At 46.2% G+C, this 25,021-nt stretch overlaps 1 protein-coding gene across 3 annotated transcripts in view; it reads right to left on the bottom strand.

Moving 5' to 3' along the window:
- Positions 1-25,021, bottom strand: part of DYNC2H1 (dynein cytoplasmic 2 heavy chain 1) — a 1,021,614-nt gene that overhangs the window by 799,817 nt on the left and 196,776 nt on the right. For all 3 annotated transcript variants that reach the window (XM_063951545.1, XM_063951543.1, XM_063951544.1), the window contains exons 22-26: positions 18,208-18,413; positions 17,748-17,903; positions 15,794-15,908; positions 15,183-15,353; positions 12,412-12,794 (exon numbers count right to left, since the gene is read on the bottom strand). In XM_063951545.1, coding sequence (XP_063807615.1) covers positions 12,412-12,794; positions 15,183-15,353; positions 15,794-15,908; positions 17,748-17,903; positions 18,208-18,413 — 1,031 coding nt within the window. The remainder of the gene's footprint in view (positions 1-12,411; positions 12,795-15,182; positions 15,354-15,793; positions 15,909-17,747; positions 17,904-18,207; positions 18,414-25,021) is intronic.

Raw genomic sequence — 25,021 nt, 5'->3', positions numbered from 1 at the left:
AGAAAGGAAGCGCCTTTAACCCGCTTGCTTTTCTGAAGCCGAAAGGACTGTACCTTATAATACGGTGCTTTCTTAGGCTGTGAGGAAACTTGAGGTAATTTTTTTTTCTTCCCAGCTGTTGCTGTGGATACGAGGTCCCAGATACCATCCCCAAACAATTCCTCACCCTTATAAGGCAGAATCTTCATGTGCCTTCTAAAGTCAGCATCGCCTGTCCACTGCCGGGTCCCTAATACCCTCCTGGCAGAATGGACATTGCATTAATACTGGATGCCAGCCGGCAAATAGCCCTCTGTGCATCCCTCATATATAAGACGACAACTTTAATATGCTCTATGGTTAGCAAATAGTATCCCTGTCCTGACAGGGTAATAGACCACGCTGCAGCAGCACTATCCATGCTGAGGCAATTGCAGGTCTCAGTATAGTACCTGAGTGTGTATATACAGACTTCAGGATAGCCTCCTGCTTTTTATCAGCAGGCTCCTTCAAAGTGGCCGTATTCTAAGACGGCAGTGCCACTTTTTTTGACAAACGTGTGAGCGCCTTATCCACCCTAGGGGATATCTCCCAACGTGACCTATCCTCTGGCGGGAAAGGGTACGCCATCAGTAACTTTTTAGAAATTACCAGTTTCTTATCGGGGGAACCCATGCTTCTTCACACACTTCATTCACTCATCTGATGGGGGAACAAAACACTGTCTGCTTTTTCTCCCCAAACATAAAACCCCTTTTTTTCTGGTACCTGGGTTAATGTCAGAAATGTGTAACACATTTTTCATTGCCGAGATCATGCAACGAATGTTCCTAGTGGATTGTGTATATGTCTCAACCTCGTCGACACTGGAGTCAGACTCCGTGTCGACATCTGTGTCTGCCATCTGAGGTAGCGGGCGTTTTTGAGCCCCTGATGGCCTTTGAGACGCCTGGGCAGGCGCGGGCTGAGAAGCCGGCTGTCCCACAGCTGTTACGTCATCCAGCCTTTTATGTAAGGAGTTGACACTGTCGGTTAATACCTTCCACCTATCCATCCACTCTGGTGTCGGCCCCACAGGGGGCGACATCACATTTATCGGCATCTGCTCCGCCTCCACATAAGCCTCCTCATCAACCATGTCGACACAGCCGTACCGACACACCGCATACACACAGGGAATGCTCTGACTGAGGACAGGACCCCACAAAGTCCTTTGGGGAGACAGAGAGAGAGTATGCCAGCACACACCAGAGCGCTATATAATGCAGGGATTCACACTACCCACAGTGATTTTTCCCTTACAGCTGCTATAATACACAGATTTGCACCTAAATTTAGTGCCCCCCCTCTCTTTTTAACCCTTTGAGCTTGAAAACTACAGGGGAGAGCCTGGGGAGCTGTCTTCCAGCTGCACTGTGAAGAGAAAATGGCGCCAGTGTGCTGAGGGAGATAGCCCCGCCCCTTTTTATGCGGACTTTCTCCCGCTTTTTTATGGATCCTGGCAGGGGTATTTTTCACATATATAGCCTCTGGGACTATATATTGTGATTATTTTTCCAGCCAAGGTGTTAATATTGCTGCTCAGGGCGCCCCCCCCCCCCCCAGCGCCCTGCACCCATCAGTGACCGGAGTGTGAGGTGTGCATGAGGAGCAATGGCGCACAGCTGCAGTGCTGTGCGCTACCTTGTTGAAGACCGAAGTCTTCTGCCGCCGATTTTCAGGACCATCTTCATGCTTCTGGCTCTGTAAGGGGGACGGCGGCGCGGCTCCGGACCGGACGATCGAGGTCGGGCCCTGTGTTCGATCCCTCTGGAGCTAATGGTGTCCAGTAGCCTAAGAAGCCCAAGCTAGCTGCAAGCAGGTAGGTTCGCTTCTTCTCCCCTTAGTCCCTCGTAGCAGTGAGTCTGTTGCCAGCAGATCTCACTGAAAATAAAAGACCTAAAATATACTTTCTTTTCTAGGAGCTCAGGAGAGCTCCTAGTGTGCATCCAGCTCAGCCGGGCACAAGATTCTAACTGAGGTCTGGAGGAGGGTCATAGAGGGAGGAGCCAGTGCACACCAGGTAGTTCTAAAGCTTTCTTTAGTTGTGCCCAGTCTCCTGCGGAGCCGCTATTCCCCATGGTCCTTACGGAGTTCCCAGCATCCACTAGGACGTCAGAGAAAATGGCGCTGGTGAGCTGCTGGGTCCGCTCTAAGGAGAAGCTACGCCCCCTGTAATGGCACGTCTTCCCGCACTTTAGATAAGACTGGTCTGAGGTAATTTATCATGCTAGCAACAGAACAGCCCTCCCTGGTAGTCTAGTGACTAGTTTTTTAAGGGTAATGCGCTGGCCCAGGGCGCCCCTCACAGCGTCGCACCTGAGTACCGCTGAGCCTTCCGGAGCGCAGCTTCAGTACTGCGCTCCCACCCTGTTGCCGCCATTCACACCGGCTCCCCGCTTGTCGGGTTACCGGTGACACACTCACCACTGCAATCTTCTGGCTCTGTTAGGGGGTGGCGGCATGCTGCGGGAGTGAGCGGTCGCCTCAGGGGCTAACGAACATCACCCTCAGGAGCTTAATGTCCTGTCAGCGGAGATAGTGGCCATTAACCTCAGTTGGTTGTACACTACTCCCTCTCTAAGTACCACGAAGCAAGGAGGTTGTTGCCAGCAGCCTCCCTGTGCCTAACTCTAAGAATAACAATAAAACTAGAAAAAATCCTATGGAGCTCCCCTAGCTGTGACCAGCTCCACCGGGCACATTTTCTAAACTGAGTCTGGTAGGAGGGGCATAGAGGGAGGAGCCAGCCCACACTGTTAAACTCTTAAAGTGCTCATGGCTCCCAAGGGACCAGTCTATACCCCACGGTACTAATATGGACCCCAGCATCCTCTAGGACGTAAGAGAAATAATGTACATTTCAGAGTTACAAAAAATATTTTTCAGGGGACAAGTCATGGGCTAAGAACTTACAGCTGACCTGCAGTCATGAAAATGGTTTGCCTGGGCCAAGAAGCAAAGCCAGTGGGCTACTGAAGACTGGAAGACGTTCTCGTGCACTGCAAAACTGGATATCTTTAATTCATCATGCAGGGTTTTTGCACGTCATCAAGAAGGCGAAAGGAAGGGTCCTCAGTGTGTAGGATTTATTTACTATAAGGACCAAGATCCTCCTCTAACTTATGCTTAAAAACCGCCAAACTTTGGTGTGTTTAAGGCCAAATTTCAATAGGGCACTACCACCACTACTACTACCAAAAGCATTTTCTTTTTCAATTTGGAGCCCAAACATGCCAGGAAGTGGCAGCTTTTACAATCTACAGCTTGACACCAATGGGGAGTTAAAAGCTTGGAAAGAGATAAAGGGGTCTATGTACTAAGCCTTGGAGAGAGGTAAAGTTGCCCAAAATAAAGTACTAACCAACCAGCTCCAGTCATTTTTCAAACACATCCTGTAAAATCGCACTTTTCTTGCAGCACCATGCAGTATCCACTGGTCTAAGCCTCGATGGACATTGGTTCATTCTACAGCAAGATAATGGGGCAGATGTATTAAGCCTGGAGAAGTGATAAAGCAGTGATAAGTGCAAGGTGATAACGCACCTGCCAATCAGCTCCAATATGTAATTTGAAAGTTAGGAGCTGATTGGCTGGTGTGTTATCACCTTGCACTTATCACTGCTTTATCATTTCTCCAGGCTTAATACATCTGCCCCAATGTCCCAAAATATACCTCCAGGCTATCTCAGAGCTCCCTTTGGGGAAAAAATGAACAAAAATGTAGGCTTCAAATCATGGAATGGCCGCACAGTCTCTAGAGTTAAACCTAATCAATCTGGTTTAGGATGAAATGGATAAAAAAGAAAAAGAAAAAAAGAAAACAAAGCACCCTACAAGTGCAACAAATCCGCGGGAGCCTCTGTGACAGTGCTGGAAAGAACTCTGTGAACGATATTTGCATTGCCCAGAGAACACTGCAGTTGTGTTCAGCTGTATATCTGCCCAAAGTGGCTATTCTGAAGTGTCAAAAATTTAGATTCATTTCTGTGATTTCTTTTACGTCTCTAATCACTTATTTGTTCTATGCTTTCATTTCAGAGCACAGAGACATCAAACTGCATAAATTTCAATTAAAACTAAAAAAATGGTAAACTTATTATGTACTTTAATACAGTAAAAGAAGTGTACACATAAAAGAAAATCTATTATATTACTGAAAAACACAAAAATAAATGTAAAAAAATTATAGCTATTAGAGGAATCTCCATTCATACTGCAGGCTTTATGGAACAAATTCACTTTTACTGCAGCCCAGTGAAATAATTTACATTAATTAAAATGATGAAGTATCCAACAAATGTAAGATGACTAGTTTTATTTACTAGTTAATCTGATATCTTAAGTGCTTTATGATATGCGTAATAATAATTTACTTTCAGTTACAGTATGTAACTATGTCATAAGCAAATACTCCCAGGGAGAGTCTGGCCTAGAAGCTAAATAACCTAATTTTTCAGTCTAATTTAATCTAAAACCAGTAAAGTTATTGAAGCATTAACTTTAATTTTATATATATATATATATATATATATATATATACAGGTTGAGTATCCCATATCCATATATTCCGAAATACGGAATATTCCGAAATACGGACTTTTTTGAGTGAGAGTGAGATAGTGAAACCTTTGTTTTTTGATGTCTCAATCTACAGAAACTTTGTTTAATACACAAAGTTATTAAAAATATTGTATTAAATGACCTTCAGGCTGTGTGTATAAGGTGTATATGAAACACAAATGAATTGTGTGAATGTAGACACACTTTGTTTAATGCACAAAGTTATAAAAAATATTGGCTATAATGACCTTCAGGCTGTGTGTATAAGGTGTATATGTAACATAAATGCATTCAGTGCTTAGACTTAGGTCCCATCACCATGATATCTCATTATGGTATGCAATTATTCCAAAATACAGAAAAATCCCATATCCAAAATACCTCTGGTCCCAAGCATTTTGGATAAGGGAGACTCAACCTGTATATCTATCAGTGACGTACTCACCGCACGTCCCTGATATATATATATATATATATATATATATATATATATATAAAGGAAACCTTAATGTCAATGGAACATGGGAGCTTTGGTCCTGTATCTATGCTTATCCGTTTGCTACAGTTCTCTTATGTGCTTCCTACCCCCCTTTCTGCTTTTTCATCTTGATCTCACTTTCTGTCCCATAGTTTCGGAATGTAGTGTTGTTGCTGTAATTATATTTGTAAATAACGTTCTAGTTATGGATTTTTTAGTACTGTACTTTTAGTATATTTTGTGAACTGAATTCTACATAAAATATTTGGGGGCATTTTACAAAGAGAGAAATGTTTAAATTGTGCTTTAGAACCATTCCCTCTAACACCTACCGGGAAATGATTTATAACATTTACCGGGATACGGTCATTAGGTCGACAAGACTTAGGTCAACAGTCACTAGGTCGATCACTATTGGTCGACATGCATTAGGTGGTCACTAGGTCATGGTCACTAGGTAGATATGGTCATTAGGTCGACATGAGTTTTCACTTTTTTTCTTAATTTTTTGAATTTTTTCATACTTTACGATCCATGTGGACTATGATTGGGAATAGTAACCTGTCCCGATAGCAGCAGTAGCGGAGCAAGGCACCTTGCCCGAAGCTGTGTCCCACATTTACCATAGGGTTTATTCATCTCCACAACGTTTGTATGTTGTGGGTTTAGCGGATTCTGGTGTCAGTCTGAAATGTGGCACCCCCGGAGCCTCCTTTTCAAATTGTGGCAAGTGAAGCGAGACACCATGCCCGCAAGGGGCCCACTTCAACAAATGTTGGTCACATTTGAGAACAGAATTAAAATGTATCCCAAAAACAACAAAAAATAAGATTTTACTCACCGGTAAATCTATTTCTCGTAGTCCGTAGTGGATGCTGGGGACTCCGTAAGGACCATGGGGAATAGACTGGCTCCGCAGAAGACTGGGCACTCTAAGAAAGAATTAGTACTACTGGTGTGCACTGGCTCCTCCCTCTATGCCCCTCCTCCAGACCTCAGTTAAGGAAACTGTGCCCGGAAGAGCTGACATTACAAGGAAAGAATTTTGGAATCCAGGGTAAGACTCATACCAGCCACACCAATCACACCGTATAACTCGTGATAACATACCCAGTTAACAGTATGAACAACAACAGAGCATCAAACAACAGATGCCAACATAAAAGAACCCTTTTATTAAGCAATAACTATATACACGTATTGCAGAAAGTCCGCACTTGGGACGGGCGCCCAGCATCCACTACGAACTACGAGAAATAGATTTACCGGTGAGTAAAATCTTATTTTCTCTAACGTCCTAGTGGATGCTGGGGACTCCGTAAGGACCATGGGGATTATACCAAAGCTCCCAAACGGGCGGTAGAGTGCGGATGACTCTGCAGCACCGAATGGGCAAACACAAGGTCCTCCTCAGCCAGGGTATCAAACTTATAGAACTTTGCAAAGGTGTTTGAACCCGACCAAGTAGCTGCTCGGCAAAGTTGTAATGCCGAGACCCCTCGGGCAGCCGCCCAAGAAGAGCCCACTTTCCTTGTGGAATGGGCTTTCACTGATTTTGGATGCGGCAAACCAGCCGCAGAATGAGCCTGCTGAATCGTGTTACAGATCCAGCGAGCAATAGTCTGCTTTGAAGCAGGAGCACCCAGCTTGTTGGATGCATACAAGATAAACAGCGAGTCAGTTTTCCTGACTCCAGCCGTCCTTGCTACATAAATCTTCAAAGCCCTGACTACATCAAGCAACTTGGAGTCCTCCAAGTCACGAATAGCCGCAGGCATCACAATAGGTTGGTTCAAATAAAAGATGACACCACCTTCGGCAGAAATTGCGGACGAGTCCGTAATTCTGCCCTGTCCATATGGAAAACCAGATAGGGGCTTTTACATGACAAAGCCGCCAATTCTGACACACGCCTAGCCGAAGCTAAGGCCAATAGCATGACCACTTTCCACGTGAGATACTTTAGCTCCACGGTCTTAAGTGGCTCAAACTAGTGAGATTTCAGGAAACTCAACACCACGTTAAGATCCCAAGGTGCCACTGGTGGCACAAAAGGGGGCTGAATATGCAGCACTCCCTTTACAAACGTCTGAACTTCAGGAAGCGAAGCCAGTTCCTTTTGAAAGAAAATGGATAGGGCCGAAATCTGGACCTTTATGGACCCTAATTTTAGGCCCATAGTCACTCCTGACTGTAGGAAGTGCCGGAACCGGCACAGCTGGAATTCCTCTGTAGGGGCCTTCCTGGCCTCACACCAAGCAACATATTTTCGCCATATACGGTGATAATGTTTTGCTGTCACGTCCTTCCTATCCTTTATCAGCGTAGGAATAACTTCATCCGGAATGCCTTTCTCCGCTAGGATCCGGCGTTCAACCGCCATGCCGTCAAACGCAGCCACGGTAAGTCTTGGAACAGACAGGGCCCCTGTTGCAACATATCCTGTCTGAGAGGCAGAGGCCATGGGTCCTCTGTGAGCATTTCTTGCAGTTCCGGGTACCAAGTCCTTCTTGGCCAATCCAGAACAATGAGTATTGTTCTCACTCCTCTTTTTCTTACGATTCTCAGCACCTTGGGTATGAGAGGAAGAGGAGGAAACACATAGACCGACTCGAACACCCACGGTGTTACTAGTGCGTCCACAGCTATCGCCTGAGGGTCTCTTGACCTGGCGCAATACCTTTGTAGCTTTTTGTTGAGACAGGATGCCATCATGTCCACCTGTGGCAGTTCCCATCGATTTGTAATCTGTGTGAAGACTTCTTGATGAAGTCCCCACTCTCCCGGGTGGAGGTCGTGCCTGCTGAGGAAGTCTGCTTCCCAGTTGTCCACTCCCGGAATGAACACTGCTGACAGTGCTTGCACGCGATTCTCCGCCCAACGAAGAATCCTGGTGGCTTCTGCCATTGCTACCCTGCTTCTTGTGCCGCCCTGGCGGTTTACATGAGCCACTGTGGTGATGTTGTCTGACTGAATCAGCACCGGTTGGTTGCGAAGCAGAGGTTCCGCTTGACTCAGGGCGTTGTATATGGCCCTTAGTTCCAGGATATTGATGTGCAGACAAGTCTCCTGACTTGACCACAGCCCTTGGAAGTTTCTTCCCTGAGTGACTGCCCCCCATCCTTGGAGGCTTGCATCCGTGGTCACCAGGACCCAGTCCTGTATGCCGAACCTGCGGCCCTCGAGAAGGTGAGCACTCTGCAGCCACCACAGAAGAGACACCCTGGCCCTGGGGGATAGGGTGATCAGCCGATGCATCTGTAGATGTGATCCGGACCACTTGTCCAACAGATCCCATTGAAAGGTCCTCGCGTGGAACCTGCCAAATGGAATGGCCTCGTATGATGCCACCATCTTCCCCAGGACTCGCGTGCAGTGATGCACCGACACCCGTTTTGGCTTTAAGAGGTCTCTGACCAGTGTCATGAGTTCCTGAGCCTTCTCCATCGGGAGAAAAACCTTCTTCTGTTCTGTGTCCAGAATCATGCCCAGGAAGGGCAGACGCGTCGTAGGAATCAGCTGCGACTTTGGAATATTCAGAATCCAGCCGTGCTGTTGCAACACTTCCTGAGAGTGTGCTACGCTGATCAGCAACTGCTCTCTGGACCTCACCTTTATGAGGAGATCGTCCAAGTATGGGATAACTGTGACACCCTGCTTTCGAAGGAGCACCATCATTTCCGCCATTACTTTGGTAAATATTCTCGGTGCCGTGGATAGACCAAACGGCAACGTCTGGAATTGGTAATGACAGTCCTGTACCACAAATCTTAGGTACTCCTGATGAGGTGGATAAATGGGGACATGCAGGTAAGCATCCTTCATGTCCAGAGACACCATAAAATCCCCCTCTTCCAGGCTTGCAATGACCGCTCTGAGCGATTCCATCTTGAACTTGAACCTTTTCAGGTAAATGTTCAGGGATTTTAAATTCAATATGGGTCTGACCGAACCGTCCGGTTTCGGAACCACAAACATTGTGGAATAGTAACCCCTTCCCTGTTGAGGGAGGGGAATCTGTACCACCACCTGCTGGAGACATAATTTGTGAATTGCCGCTAACACTACTTCCCTTTCTATGATTTTAGGTAACGGTGAGGGGGCATCACTTCGAATTCCAGCTTGTATCCCTGAGACACAATCTGTATAGCCCCCTCTCTTTTTACCCTCTTTCTACCGTGAGTCTGCAGGGGAGAGCCTGGGGAGCTTCCTCTCAGCGGAGCTGTGGAGAGAAAATGGCGCTGGTGAGTGCTGAGGAAGAAGCCCCGCCCTATCAGCGGCGGGCTTCTGTCCCGCGATTTGATGTAAAAAATGGCGGGGGCTCATGCATATATACAGTGCCCAGCTGTATATATGCTGCTTTTGCCAGGAGGTACTCAATTGCTGCCCAGGGCGCCCCCCCCCCCCTGCGCCCTGCACCCTACAGTGACCGGAGTGTGTGGGCGCAATGGCGCACAGCTGCAGTGCTGTGCGCTACCTCATGTGAAGACAGGAGTCTTCTGCCGCCGATTTTGACGTCTTCTTGCTTCATCCGCCGGCTTCTGTCTTCTGGCTCTGCGAGGGGGACGGCGGCGCGGCTCCGGGAACGGACGACCAAGGTTAAGTTCCTGTGTTCGAACCCTATGGAGCTAATGGTGTCCAGTAGCCCAAGAAGCGCAACCTAGCCGCAGTTAGTAGGTTTGCTTCTCTCCCCTCAGTCCCACGTAGCAGAGAGTCTGTTGCCAGCAGAAGCTCTCTGAAAATAAAAAAACCTAACTAAAATACTTTCTTAATAGCAAGCTCAGGAGAGCTCACTAAAATGCACCCAGCTCCTTCCGGGCACATATTCTAACTGAGGTCTAGAGGAGGGGCATAGAGGGAGGAGCCAGTGCACACCAGTAGTACTAATTCTTTCTTAGAGTGCCCAGTCTCCTGCGGAGCCCGTCTATTCCCCATGGTCCTTACGGAGTCCCCAGCATCCACTAGGACGTTAGAGAAAAAAGTGTGTCGTCCATTGTCATGTCGACCATATGCATGTTGACCAGTTGGTGTTAACCAAATGACTGTCGACCGTTTTGCTGCAGATGTATTAATCCATAACCACAGAAAGTGTGTGACCACACAAGACATTGGTTCTGTCGCTTGGTGTAGCCAACGTAAGGCCTCCTACCCAATGAGATAGGGATTGTTCAGATAGACGGAAGTTCAATGCCGCATGCAAGCAGCATTGAATTTCCAAACAATCTCTAGGAGGTGCATGTAGGAGACGTTTCAGTAGAAGAAACGCCTCCTGCATGTAGCTGCGATGCCAGCACTGCGACCGACGTCGCAAGATGGGATCCAACATCGCAACCATCGGTTTAGATGTTCCCCACAGATGGCCAACTGAGTAAGCCTCAGCTTGACAATGAATGAAATGGGGGCTGCAAGGCGAGGAAGACTGCGTTGTGACACACAGACCCTGGACTCTCCCCTCCCAGAAAAGGGGCTGACACTCCCCTGTTTTCAGGGACGCAGCCTTCCCTCCGCCCCATGCTCCCCATCCCAATGCTGCTGCCTGTCAAAAATGCAGTGGCAGCGGGGAACTACGAGCAACATCGCAAGACCGCTCTGCACATGCATAGAACAGGCATTGCACAGCCACAGATTCCCGATAATAGGGAATCTGTGTGGTTCCCCTCAACAGCACAGAACTGGAAATCAGGCCTGTAATGTACAATGTAATAGTGTATGTAACTCTAGCACAAACCAAGTATCTGGTCTGTAAATCTCAACTATTGGTTCCAATTACCATAAATAGAATGAACTCCACTGACCTGCCAAAAAAAGAGTAAAACTACACATTACCAACCACATGTGAAGGGCTCTAACATCCGGTTTCATGCGAAATTCAACATACAATCTTCAAACACCAGGTACCCAGCCTCAGACCTGGCTTGTCCCACAGACTATAACCTAGCAGCCTGACTCCGTAACATGCACTCTGAATATTCTGCAGGTAGTGTGGCCTGGAGCCTTCACTAAGCGGTGACAGCCAGGAGGTGAAGGACCAAGTAACTGGATGTCATTATAAACAGATTCATAATGCTCTCAATGCAAAAGACAGAAACATCATGCAATCATTTACCCTTCAATTTACCCAAATCAATTGCCCTCTAAACCAGCCTGCCACTGAGTACTGCTCATACTTTCTATAATGGGGAAAAAATATTGACTTGGTTTGTTATTAGAAAATGTTTTATCATTTTCCCTTAAAGATATAGTTAATATTTGTAAAACCTAATCCTTATATTCAATCCTGCTCAAGCTACTATTGTGTAGGGGACCAATGCCCAACCAACGCCTGAACACTACACCCGAAAAAAGTCATTGGGCAGGATGATTCTAAACATCCAGGGCAAAGCAACTGGTGAGGACCAAAAGATAAAGAGGAAGACGTATCACACCTCCAAAAGAGGACAAGTGGCGAGGTCGCCCATAACACTGAATCAGTGCAGTCAATAAAATGATAGGTAGAAGCTGATTGATTACTACCGGTAATGTCTACACTTGTCCTGTTAAGTTTTGATACATCTCTCCCACAGTGAAGCAGCGGTCTTCTAATCGAACACTTCATAGGCTGCACCTCGTATGAAAACTGCAGCTGAGGCTCTCTCATAAATGGTTTTAGGAAACAAAGGGTGAGACCCCCTACCTAATACAGGGGGTAATTCAGTCCTGATCGTAGCAGCAACTTTGTTAGCAGTTGGGCAAAACCATGTGCACTGCAGGGATGGAAAGGGGAGGGGGGGGGGGGGGCACATATAACATGTGCAGAGAGAGTTAGATTTGGGTGGGGTGTGTTCAAACTGAAATCTAAATTGCAGTGTAAAAATAAAGCAGCCAGTATTTACCCTGCACAGAAACAAAATGCCCAACTGCTAACAAAGTTGCTGCTATGATCAGGTCTAAATTAGGTCCACTGTCTGCAACAGCCTACATAAAAGTTTTACCAATGCCCATTATCCATCACTTCCCACAGCTGTTCAGAATCAAACCTTAGTTCAGAGGTTCTCAAACGCGGACCTCAAGGCTGCTCAACGGTCCACGTTTTAGGTAAATCCATGGCCCAGCACAGATGGTTATATCAAACTGACTGAGGTGCTAATTAAGTCACCTGTGGCCAAGTATGAATAAACTTGAAACCTGGACCATTGGAGTGCCTTGAGGACCGCGTTTGAGAACCTCTGCCTTAGCTTTTTGTTTTCAGAATTTCCAGAGACAAACACACAGCTACAAATAATAATAACCCTCTCATTTTCATGTGCTTAAGCATCCATCAGAAATAAAAATAAAGGTCACCATATTGGCTGAAAACACAATACTTCACATACCGGAAGTCTTCATCAACTCTGTTGAAACGGGCTTCTTCTCTGGGAAGTGCACCACGACCAAAGATGGGCTCCAAATACACCCACTTCCTCTGTATCTGGTTTAGGTTTTGCAGGTACTCATCCAATTCTGCAAGCTTTCTCTCCCAAACAGACACCTTATCCTCAAATCCTTTGTAGTAGGGAGAGTCTTTCAGGGACTGAAGAAGGCAGCGGTTATCTCCTACTTGATTGACTATATCTTTCCAGTCTTTGATCAGCTTTATTGTCCGTCTCTGACTGTCCTCATAATCCGTTAACGTAAAAACTGAGCCAGCCCCCCAGATGTCCAATTCTCGCAGAGCTTCTCGGATTGTGATTTCCCCCTGGGCCCGGCTATTCAATTCCTATATTTTAAGATAAACAAATAAAATATCGCTAGGGACCAGCCATCTTACATAGATCGTTTGAAATATGATCATATACACAAATATTATCATGTACACAAAGAAGCTGTAACAATGTTTACTATCTGTAAATTAAGTTCAATATATACTGTGAGATCGCAGGTTATATTTAAGTCCAGAAAGGGTTTAGCCAATTAGGGAACAGTTGAGTTGGGACTCTGCTTTTGAAGTTACTGTTCAAAACCCAGCAAAGAACATCCTCCACTGATGGTTCTAGATTGGAGTTGAGTGCCACAAATTATATTTGCAAAGAAGTACCAGGTTGCACTGTGAGATTAGCAAAACATCATGGGGTGGTTTAAGCCAGTAGTTCCCAAACTATCATGGTTGACGCTGCCCTTAGGTGCTCACTAATTATACACAGCGCCTCTAAACCATGGAGGAGATTCAATTATCGGCAAGGTTCCGTTGGATCCTCTTGCGCTAATACAAGACAAGTCAATCAGCAGGAAATGCTTACTAGACTTTTCTACCATAATAACCTGCTGCGTCCACAGACAGATCTTTGTCCACATCACTTCTGATCAGCAGCAACAAGCATTGGTCTTGTTTGTCACATCAAGCAGAAGAGGAGGAAAGACAGGCATGAAGAGGTGAGAATTGGAAGGCGGTGTGGTGCAAGAGGAAAGTGTAAAATGGATAAATGAAAAAGGACAGACCAGATGGGCCAAGAGGTTCTTATCTGCTATCAAATTCTATGTTTCTATGTTAAAGTGAGTTGTGGGTGCACTTGGGAGGAAAAAGGAGGGGAAACAGATGATGTGGGGACAACGGAAGACATAAATCCAAAGAGGGTGACTGAGAGGCACAAGTGGGGAGACAGACATTGAGGTGTATTCAATAATTGTCGGAAGCTACCGTCTTGTCAGAAAGACGGCAGCTTTTCGACAGGTTTAGGTTGGAAGGGGTTCCGACCTATTCGATAGGGGAGATGGGGGGCGTTTTTTCCAACAAGTCGGGAATTCCCGACTTGTCGGAAAGTTGTTGGAATGCACGCGGTTTGGCGGTTTCAGACGCCGATCAGCATGCATTGTCAGAAGCGGGGCCAAACCTGACAGGTTTTAGCCCCGTTCCCGACAATGTCAATCCGACTATTAAAATAGTCTGATTGACACTGTCGGGACTGGGCCAAACCTGTCGGGTTTGGCCCGGCATTGAATGGATCCGACAGACATTAATACACTGCTCTGTGATCAATGTATGGAAACACACAGCTATTTAATGGGAGCTCACTTGCAATTTTATACCTTGATAAAGACGCCAGAAAGGTGTGGAAACTTGTCGGTACAGAGCCCCCTGACTCACCGCCACTGAGACAGCTCACCATTCATCACACCATCAGATGCATCATTGCTTCAGTGGTTACCCCCAGGTCTATGAAAGAGCGCCAGCCGCGCACGGAAACACCGGGCAGCGTCTCAGTAGCAGCTGCTACGCTCCCTGCTGGCCACCCGCAAGTTCTGGCAGACTACTGTGCACACGATACCTGCCATCTGAGCAGCACGGACCACAATCCTCTCTCAGCATCAGATACTCTCTGCTCCAATGCTGCTACACAGGGGGCTTCCCTTCCCACACTACACAGGAAGGGCTACTCAGACCAATATAGTGATGGGGAGAGCAGGAATCTGTCGGATTGGCCTGTCAGATTGGCATTGTCGGGAACGGCCACTGCTTTGTCGGATCCTTTCCAACAATGCTTGTTGGAAAGAATCCGACAAGCATTGAATACACCCCATAGGTACACATTCAAAATTGTCGATAGAGAAGCAAATACAAAGGAGGTGATAGACACAGAGGGGTAGCATAGAGACACACACAGAAGGAAATTAAATTGTGTTATTTACCGCACATCTCCAGTTCCTGCTATTCAGGTTTGTAACTAGCCCCAAGGCGGCACTTAATGCGGATTTCAGACTGAAGTTCTCCCAGCCACCCTGGGAGGGCACTGTGGCACAAAGTTTGAGGACCACTGGTTTAAGCAGTAATCTTGCAGAAAATACATCAGAGTAAAAACGGAAACAGGCTACATGCAGACTATGTGACTGAATCACTTGCTCGCTGTCTGTGACATTGGCACCTCCATTTATTAGGTGGCAGTTCCACTTCAAAAACAGCAAAGGCAATTACTAGACGATATCCATCACCTGGTAAATATAGGCACGAACATGGCTAAACAAACCCTGTGTGAAGGATTACTATTGGTGGACTCCAAACAAAAGAATAAAGATGGGATTTTATTCTGAAATAGTCAATTATAGACTTCTTATAATTTTGTTGTAAGTACAGGACACATTCGTGTAGAATGTGAATCAGAGGAAGTCTTACCTTCAGTTCTAAAGCCTTGGATATGATGACATCAGAAACTTTGAGGAGATCTACAAACAGCAACTTTTCTAAAGTGGTTCCTTTTGGTAGACCGAGGAGTCTAAAGAGGTCAAGCCAGTGATCCTGAGACAGGTGCTCGCCACGTACATACTTCAGCACAGGAACCACCATCTATAGTAGCACAAGAGAGAAATGTGATTCGCACATGTAATGTACGCTGTCCGGACAGTGTAGATGGAAGGACAGAGGTGCAGGCAATGCACCTAAGCAGGACAGGAGCACGCCCAGAGGCACGATGAGAGCAACTCCAAGGAAACCACTTCCAACTACTTGTTTCCTTATTGTTCTTTAGGTTTTACATCCTTAGATAATTTAAAAGAAATATGAATGGCTGCCGCTTTAAAAATCCGTCTAGATCTCACCAAGTTCCGCACTTCCTGATCCTCACAGGCTATTACATTTTACCCCATTTAATAATGGATCAAGTTCCAGTGAATTATTAGTCATTAAATACAGTCAGATTTGCTCATACACTACACACTGCAGACAGAAAACAGCCCATGTGCCACATACCGTCACACTGTATAAAGAGGCTTGTTACTCCCACATACCTTGTATCTGTCAATTTCTGTCTGTAGCTTCACAGACATTGTGGTGTGTTCTTCCATCTTCCTCAGTCTGTCGTGCCAGGAAAGGAGAAATTCTTCAAAGCTGTAATACTTGCTCCTGTCAACGAGACAGATGTCAGAAACCACTTACTCTTCATCACGCTCATAGACCTGCACAGTTACTGGGGAATATCAGGAAGCTGCGGGCATCACTTTTATGGCATATTAATGCATCACTTTATTAAAGGAGAGGATCATGGGAGAGATGCTGTGACAAAGGGAACAAGGCCCACCCAAACAGGAGACCCACTGGGGAATGTCCCAGTGAATGTGGTCAGGAAAACTTTATATTATATATTATAAGCCAAATAAGTGTAAATAAATAAATAAATGAACAATAATAATAATAATAATAATAATAATATAATAGTAATCAGTTTTGGGGGTGGAGTTAGTGTTTCAAAAACAATTACACTGTTTAACTAAAAAATTTTTTTTAGATACCAACCCCCTATACCTGAATAGTGGAAATCTCTCTGCTGAAGCCCCTATTTTTTTGAACCATGGCCGATCTTGATTATTTAGAGCCTCCATAAAGGACGCTGCAATGGGTTTGGCTTGCTGCTGCAGAATCAGGCCCCGTTCCCATCAAATATATTTATGTTGGTGGAGAAAAGTGACAGAACACCACAACAGGAGGCGGGATCATTATTATGCTCCCTGTGGCAGAACCTGCATTTTAGGCTTTACTTTGTGAATGGACCTTCCAGTACAGGGAGGATGCACAACAATAAATCTGTAATTTCTCTACAAAGGGAAAGAGAAAGCAAATATTTGGGTGAAGGAGGGAGGTATACTATCATTAGTACCGGGATTTTACACCCAGGCCATGCTGGTGCAAAAGGCCAGTCAGGATTAGACGTCCCATGTCCGCCTGCATGCCTTGAACGATCACAGAACTTGGCATACATGGATCTATTCTGTGCGAACGCCTACTTCATGCAAGGAGAGATCAATGAAAGTGCATTTTCAGTATCTCTTTGTGTGCATGGTATGGCAAATGCGCAGTCTGCCGTTGCTCTCTCAGAAGCATCCGCAGTTTGCAGATTTCTGCATAATTCTTCGCATTCGGAATTAGGGCAATTCAGATTTAGTCCCAAAATGTCCCCACAGGCCAAAAAATACCCCTACATGTTACTCAGGCATCTCACTTAGGTGATCATTCAATTTGGAGCATGCAGAGGAGGAAGGAGACAGACCGCATGGTGCAGGCTGCCCTACACTACCTCTCGGTGCTATAACTGGCCGTGCTGGGACCTCCCTTCATTGTGCAATGCAAGTCATGTGATTGGAAAGCCGGCTGCATCCATCATGTTCTGTTTTATTCTCTGCTTTATGACATGTAGCAGAAGAAAGCCAGAGTGGCAGCATAGACGTAGGTCAGTGGTTCCCAAACGCGGTCCTCAGGGCACCCCAACAGTCCAGGTTTTAGGTATATCCCTGCTGGTGCACAGATGGTATAATCAAACTGACTGAGGTACTAATTAAGTTACCTGTGCCTAAGCATAGATATACTTAAAACCTGGACCAATGGTGTGCCTTGAGGAACGTGTTTGGGAACCACTGAGGTAGGTAATGGTCCACCTTATGCCCCTAAACTGTTCTAGAATATACACTGAAAATGAAAGTGAGACTATGATCTGGTAACACCTCCTTTTATTACATAGTTTTCTCTAGGAAAATTCTCAGGAATGCCCCCTTTAATCTCATATGTGCAGCTAATCTCCTGTTGTGTGATATGTACTAAAACAGTGGTGAATTCTGAAGTTACTCTATAGTAGAACGTAAGAACAAAACTTTATTTTTTTTAAATTCTCAATAAAATATAGTTGTAATTAGTGTGTATGTGTGTGTATATATATATATATATATATATAAATAAATGTCCAAAAAGCACCTGAAGGAGATCCAGTCTTCCCTTGCCTTCTCATTAAATCCTTGATAAAATTCTTCATATAAAGACCATGTTCTTGTACAGCCCTCAATATCAATGCGTATCTCATCAGCCAGGGAGAAATCAGGAGCCTCCATATCAAAATGCAGACAGTCCTCACTGAAAAACAGCAAAGTGAACAATTAGCGCGGTAATGTAATAAGGCATCAAGCTGTGATCTGAAATGTGGTTCCCCCGAAACGCAGCTCGCCCGAACAGATCAACAAGTGAATTGCCCATTGGGCGCAATCTAGTGGCGGCCGTGGGGAGAAACAATTGAGTTCCCCCTTAGTGTTACTTTAGTGTAACTCTACCTAGTGTACTCTAGTACTGTAGCTCCCACTAGTGTTATTCTACCTAGTGTACTGTAACTCCCAAAGGTGTTACTCTAGTACTGCTTGTACCAACATTCAAAAGACATTACATTATTTTTTTCTTTGTGGTTTCAAGCTCATCAAACTCCACTTTCTTCTCCTTTATGGACTGGGCACTTTTCTCTAAGACGTCCTCCTTTCCGGTCTCAATTATGTCATCATTCGGCTTGAACTGGTCCCAACGGGCTTTAAATTTTTCTAAGTCTTGGATATAATTAGTCACCCTGGAGTTTACATTTTGCTTCATTATTTCAATCTGAAAGGAGGAGATGATTAAAAGACTATAAAAACAGTACTTAAGCCAAATTTTCATAAACTGGATCGGTGAAAAGAGAAAAAACATGTTGTGATTTAGTAACACAGAAAAAATAGGATTTTAATTACCTACCGTAGTCGTAGTCCATAGAGGATACTGGGAATCCATTTAGTACCAAGGGGTGTAGACGGGTCCACTAGGAGCCTTGGGCACTTTAAGAATTTGATAGTGTGCGCTGGCTCCTCGCTCTATGCCCCTCCTACCAGACTCAGTCTAGGAAACTGTGCCCGAGGAGACAGACATATTTTGAGAGAAGGATAGATAAGGAAAGTGGCGAGATTACGAACAAGCACATAGAACAATAGGAAAGTCATACTAACCAAACTTGAAACATGAACAGCAACAGCTGAACAAACCAAAATACATAACCAAGTAACAGTTCAGGAAGGACAAAGCGCTGGGCGGACGCCCAGTATTCTCTATGGACTACGAGAAAAGAATTTACCGGTAGGTAATTAAAATCCTATTTTCTCTTACATCCTAGAAGATACTGGGAATCCATTTAGTACCATGGGGAAGTACCAATGCTCCCAAACCGGGTGGGAGAGTGCTGAGGTTCCTGCAGAACTGACTGACCAAACTGAATGTCCTCAGAGGCCAAAGTATCAAACTTGTAAAACTTTGCAAATGTGTTCGAACCTGACCAAGTAGCTGTTCGGCAGAGCTGTAAAGCCGGGCAGCCGCCCAAGAAGAACCCGACCGACCTAGTAGAGTGGGCTTGTACAGATTTTGGAACCGGCAATCCTACCGTGGAATAAGTATGCTGGATAGTGAGCCTGATCCCAAGGTGCCGTGGGAGGCACAAAGAGAGGCTGGATGTGCAGAGCACCTTTCAAGAATGACTGGACCTCAGGGAGAGAAGCCAATTGTTTCTGGGGGGAAAATAGACAAAGACGAAATTGGGACTTTAATGGAACCTAGGCTTAGGCCCACATCGACTCCTGACTGCAGAAAAAGCAGGAGACATCTCAGATGAAATTCCACAGCAGAATATTATCTGCTCTCCCACCAAGAGACATACTTCTTCCATATACGGTGGTAATGTTTAGACGTTACCTCCTTCCTGGCTTGGATCATAGTCGGAAACCCCTTATCAGGATACCTCTCGTGGGTAGAATCAGCCGTTCAACTTCCATGCCATTAAATGTAGCCACGATAAGTCTTGATAGATGAATGGGCCCTGTTGCAGAAGATCTTCCCGAAGAGATAGAGGCCATGTATCTTCAATCAACATCTCGAGAAGATCCGCGTACCAGGTCCTTGGAGGCCAGTCTGGAGCAATCTGGATTACTTTGTAACCTTTTCCCTTTTCATTCTCTTTAGAATTCGTGGGATTAGACGAAGTGGAGGAAACACGTACACCAGCTGGTAGACCCACGGATTTGTCAGAGCGTCTACCGCCACTGCTTGTGGGTCTCTCAACCTGGAACAATACCGCTTGAGCTTCTTGTTGAGTTGAGAGGACATCATGTCGATCCGGGTGGAGGCCCCACTCTCCTGGGTGCAGGTCGTGTCTGCTGAGGAAGTCTGCTTCCCAGTCGTCTACTCCCGGAATGAAGATCGCCGACAACGCCACGGCGCGTTTTTCCGCCCAGAGGAGAATTCTTGACACTTCTGACACTGCTGCTCTGCTTTTCGTTCCGCCCTGTCAGTTTATGTACGTTACCACCGTTACATTGTCCGACTGGACTTGAATGGCCTGATTCCGAAGTAGAGATGAGGCCTGCAGAAGGGAGTTGTAGATTGCCTTGAGTTCCAAGATGTTTATTGGAAGGATGACTCCCCGACTTGACCATCTTCCATGAAACTGCACCCCCTGGGTGACTGCTCCCCAACCTCTGAGGCTTGCGTCTGTGGTCAGGAGAATGCAATTCTGAATCCCGAACCTCGGACCCTCAATGAGGTGAGAAGTCTGTAGCCACCACAGAAGGGAGATTCTGGCTTTTGGTGACACACCGATCCTCTGGTGCATGTGAAGATGCGATCTGGACCATTTGTCCAACAGATCCAGCTGGAAGGGCCTCGCATGAAACCTTCTTTACTGAAGCGCCTTGTAAGAGGCCACCATTTTCCCCAAAAGGCGAATGCACAGATGCACCGAGATCCGGGTTGGCTTCAGGACAGCCCGAACCATCGACTGGATATCCATAGCCTTCTCCAAGGGATGAACACTCTCTGAGACTCTGTGTCCAGTATCATTCCCTGGAAGGAAAGCCTCTGCGTCGGTTCCAGGTTAGATTTTTCTAAGTTCAGAATCCACCTGTGAGTAGTCTGATTCAGAGGCAAATGCTGTCCAACAACCGCTCCCTGGACGGTGCCTTTATCAGAAGATCGTCCAGGTACGTAATTATGTTCACTCCCTGTTTGCGGAGTAGAAACATCATCTCTGCCATCACCTTGGTGAACATTCTCGGTGCCGTGGAGAGACCAAATGGCAGGGCCTGGAACTGGTAGTGACAGTCCTGCAGTGCAAACCAAAGATAAGCCTGATGAGGCGGCCATATCGGAACGTGAAGGTACACATCCTTGCTATCCAGAGACATTAGGAATTCCCCCTCCTCCAGACCTGAAATCACTGCTCTCAGAGACTCCATCTTAAATTTGAACACATGTAAGTACGGGTTCAACGACTTGAGGCTCAAAATCGGTCTTACCAAACCGTCCGGTTTCGGTACTACAAAGAAGTTAGAATAATATCCCTTGTATTGCAGATGAGGTGGAACTGGAGCAATGACCTGAGTCTATACCAGTTTTTGAATGGCACCCTATAAGGTTATAGTTGCTTCCTGTGAAACTGGTAAGCCTGATTTGAAGAATCTGTGAGGTGGGAGCTCTTGAGACTCAAGTCTATAGCCCTGGGAAATAAGATCTATGACCCAGGGATCCTGGCATCATGCTGTTCAGAAGTGACTGAAAAATCTTAGTCGAGCTCCCACCTGCCAGTCTTCCAGGCATCGTGGTCCCCTGTCATTCTGAAGGCTTTGAGGAAGCAGAGCTTGAGCTCTGTTCCTGTGAACCAGCAATTGCTGGTTTTCGTGGTTTACCTCTAGCGCCTCTGGTGGCTGTAGAAAAACCTCTGGTTTTGCCCTTAAACTTGGCAGTCCGAAAGGACTGTAGAGTAGGTCCTGAGTAGGCCTTCCTGGATGGAAGAGCTGCAGAAGGAAGATACGTGGACTTACCCGCAGTAGCTTTAGAGATCCATTTGTCTAGCTCATCTCCAAATAAGGCCTCTCCTGTGAAGGGTAGGCCTTCCACGCCTTTCCTGGAGTCCGCGTCAGCAGTCCACTGGCGTAGCCAATAGCCTCTGCGTGCTGACACTGTCATAGCAGTGGTGCGTGCATTAAGTAAGCCTATTTCTTTTATGGCTTCCACCATAAAATTTGCAGAGTCTTGTATATGTTGCAGTAGTAAAACCAGACCATTTTGCGATGGCCTTAGTAATCCACCCACATGCTACAGTGGGTCTCTGGCCAACCCCAGCAGCTGTATACAAAGATTTGAGTGTATTCTCAATTTTACGATCAGCCGTGTCTTTTAGGGAGGCTGCACCTGGGACAGGCAATACAATTTTCTGTGACAGCCTGGATACTGATGCATCCACTATCGGTGGATTTTCCCATTTTTTCTTATACTCAGGAGGAAACGGGAAAAGATAATATCAACCTTTTACGGATTTGGAATTTCCTATCAGGATTAACCCATGGTTCCTCAAACAGGGTATTGAGTGCCTTTGACACAGGAAAAGAGGGTGAGGATTTCTTTTTTATATTAAAATAAGATTCCTAAGTCTCCTCTGTTACCTTATCACGGATATGCAGAACTTCTCTGATAGCTACTATGAGAGCATCTATTCCTTGTGACAGAGTAGCCTCCCCCACCTCTGAGTCCACCTTCCCCTCCTCCATGTCTGACCCCTCATCATCAGAGTCAGACTGCAGGATATGGGCCAAAGGACGTTTTTGTGGACAAATGGCAGGGGACTAAGAGGCTGGTTTGGGTACTGAGTCTCTTTTCACAAACTCAGTCATCGATTGTCTTAAGTATTGCGTCTCTTTCTCATTGCAGGATAATTTAGTAGAAATATTGGAAATCATTCCCCTAATGGAATCCAGCCAAGCTGGTTCTGCTCCACTAGCCTGGGAAGGTACACTGCAGTGAACCCGCTTGAGAAGAGGAACTCTGTGCCTTACATAAAACACACTCTTTGTCTGACATACTGTGACAGTGACAGCACACACACAGAGGAACAGGTTAAATGCACAATTAACCCACAAAGAGCCCTTCAAGAGAGACACAGAGATAGCCAGGAGCCAGAACACAGTGCCCTTACTGCTAATGCCAAGCTTAGCCGGGTCGCAGACTAAGTACACAGATGGGGGCCTTAGTACACTAGTAAGCGCTCCCCCCCTGCTATGACCCCCTTGTACCGCTGAGGTAATCTGGAGTCTCTCTCCGGAGGAGCTGAGCGTCCCTGTCAGTCAGCATCTGTGTCCACTGCAAAGGGAAAATGGCACTGGTGAGCTGCTGGATCCGCTCATAGTGAAGCCCCGCCCCTTCAATGGCGCACGGTGTTCCCGCTTTTTTATGCTGGCTGCGGTAATTTTAGTACCTGAAATGGAGTTAGCCCCTTTTAAAGTCTGTAATGCCAGTCTGGGTACTGTGTACACACGTAGTGGACTCCGTTCGCTCCATCGGAAGCGGTGCGTCTGCACTGTGTACTGAGTCTGGAGATTCATTCGCCCCTGTAGAAGCCATGTTTTCCGTACCCTCATGCCACCATAATGGCCGGCAACCCACTAACCGGGATGCTGGCTTAGTACTCACCACTCTTCTATCTTCTGGCTCTGTTAGGGGTGGCAGCATGCTGGGGGAATGTACGCTCGCCGTGGTGGGGCATGCGAATAGTTCCCTTAGGAGCTAGTGTCCTGTCAGCGGGGAACGGGACCATTAACCCTTCAAGAGGTTGGGCCATTACCCCCCCTCTAAGTCCCATGAAGCAGGCAGGCTGGTGCCATCCAGTCCTGCCTGAAAATAACAAACATACAAAATAAATGCAGAAAACTCTTCAGGAGCTTCCAGCGACGTGACGGCTCCTCCGGGCACATTTTCTAAACGGAGTCTGGTAGGAGGGGCATAGAGGGAGGAGCCAGCCCAAACTATCAAATTCTTAAAGTACCCAAGGCTCCTAGTAGGCCAGTCTATACCCCATGGTACTAAATGGATTCCCAGTATCCTCTAGGACGTAAGAGAACTCCCAATATTACTTACCACAATGCACTTGTCATTGTGCTTAGCAAACCTTTCTGCAGATTTCTCTATTTCTAAAGGGAATCCCTGAAACACACTTATCCCGCTGTGTGGTCACACTATATTTTATGAGTCAATATACAGTAAGTATATCAGTGGCAGATTATTAAATAGGTGCTGCCCCCAGTAAATAAGATTTTACTCACCGGTAAATCTATTTCTCGTAGTCCGTAGTGGATGCTGGGAACTCCGAAAGGACCATGGGGAATAGCGGCTTCGCAGGAGACTGGGCACAACTAAAGAAAGCTTTTAGGTCACCTGGTGTGCACTGGCTCCTCCCACTATGACCCTCCTCCAAGCCTCAGTTAGGACACTGTGCCCGGACGAGCTGACATAATAAGGAAGGATTTTGAATCCCGGGTAAGACTCCTACCAGCCACACCAATCACACCGTATAACTCGTGATACTATACCCAGTTTAACAGTATGAAAACAACTGAGCCTCTCAACAGATGGCTCAACAATAACCCTTTAGTTAACAATAACTATGTACAAGTATTGCAGACAATCCGCACTTGGGATGGGCGCCCAGCATCCACTACGGACTACGAGAAATAGATTTACCGGTGAGTAAAATCTTATTTTCTCTGACGTCCTACTGGATGCTGGGAACTCCGAAAGGACCATGGGGATTATACCAAAGCTCCCAAACGGGCGGGAGAGTGCGGATGACTCTGCAGCACCGAATGAGAGAACTCAAGGTCCTCCTCAGCCAGGGTATCAAATTTGTAGAATTTTGCAAACGTGTTTGCCCCTGACCAAGTAGCAGCTCGGCAAAGTTGTAAAGCCGAGACCCCTCGGGCAGCCGCCCAAGATGAGCCCACCTTCCTTGTGGAATGGGCTTTTACTGATTTAGGATGCGGCAGTCCAGCCGCAGAATGCGCCAGCTGAATTGTGCTACAAATCCAGCGAGCAATAGTCTGCTTAGAATCAGGAGCACCCAGTTTGTTGGGTGCATACAGGATAAATAGCGAGTCAGTTTTCCTGACTCTAGCCGTCCTGGAAACATAAATTTTCAAGGTCCTGACTACGTCCAGTAACTTGGAATCCTCCAAGTCCCTAGTAGCCGCAGGCACCACAATAGGTTGGTTCAAGTGAAAAGCTGATACCACCTTAGGGAGAAACTGAGGACGAGTCCTCAATTCCGCCCTATCCATATGGAAAATCAGATAAGGGCTTTTACATGACAAAGCTGCCAATTCTGACACACGCCTGGCTGAAGCCAAGGTCAAAAACATGAC

The sequence above is a fragment of the Pseudophryne corroboree genome, chromosome 2, assembly GCF_028390025.1.
Source record: "Pseudophryne corroboree isolate aPseCor3 chromosome 2, aPseCor3.hap2, whole genome shotgun sequence".
In the NCBI taxonomy this organism is placed as follows: Eukaryota; Metazoa; Chordata; class Amphibia; order Anura; family Myobatrachidae; genus Pseudophryne; species Pseudophryne corroboree.
This window is presented reverse-complemented; position numbering and strand designations above follow the sequence as displayed.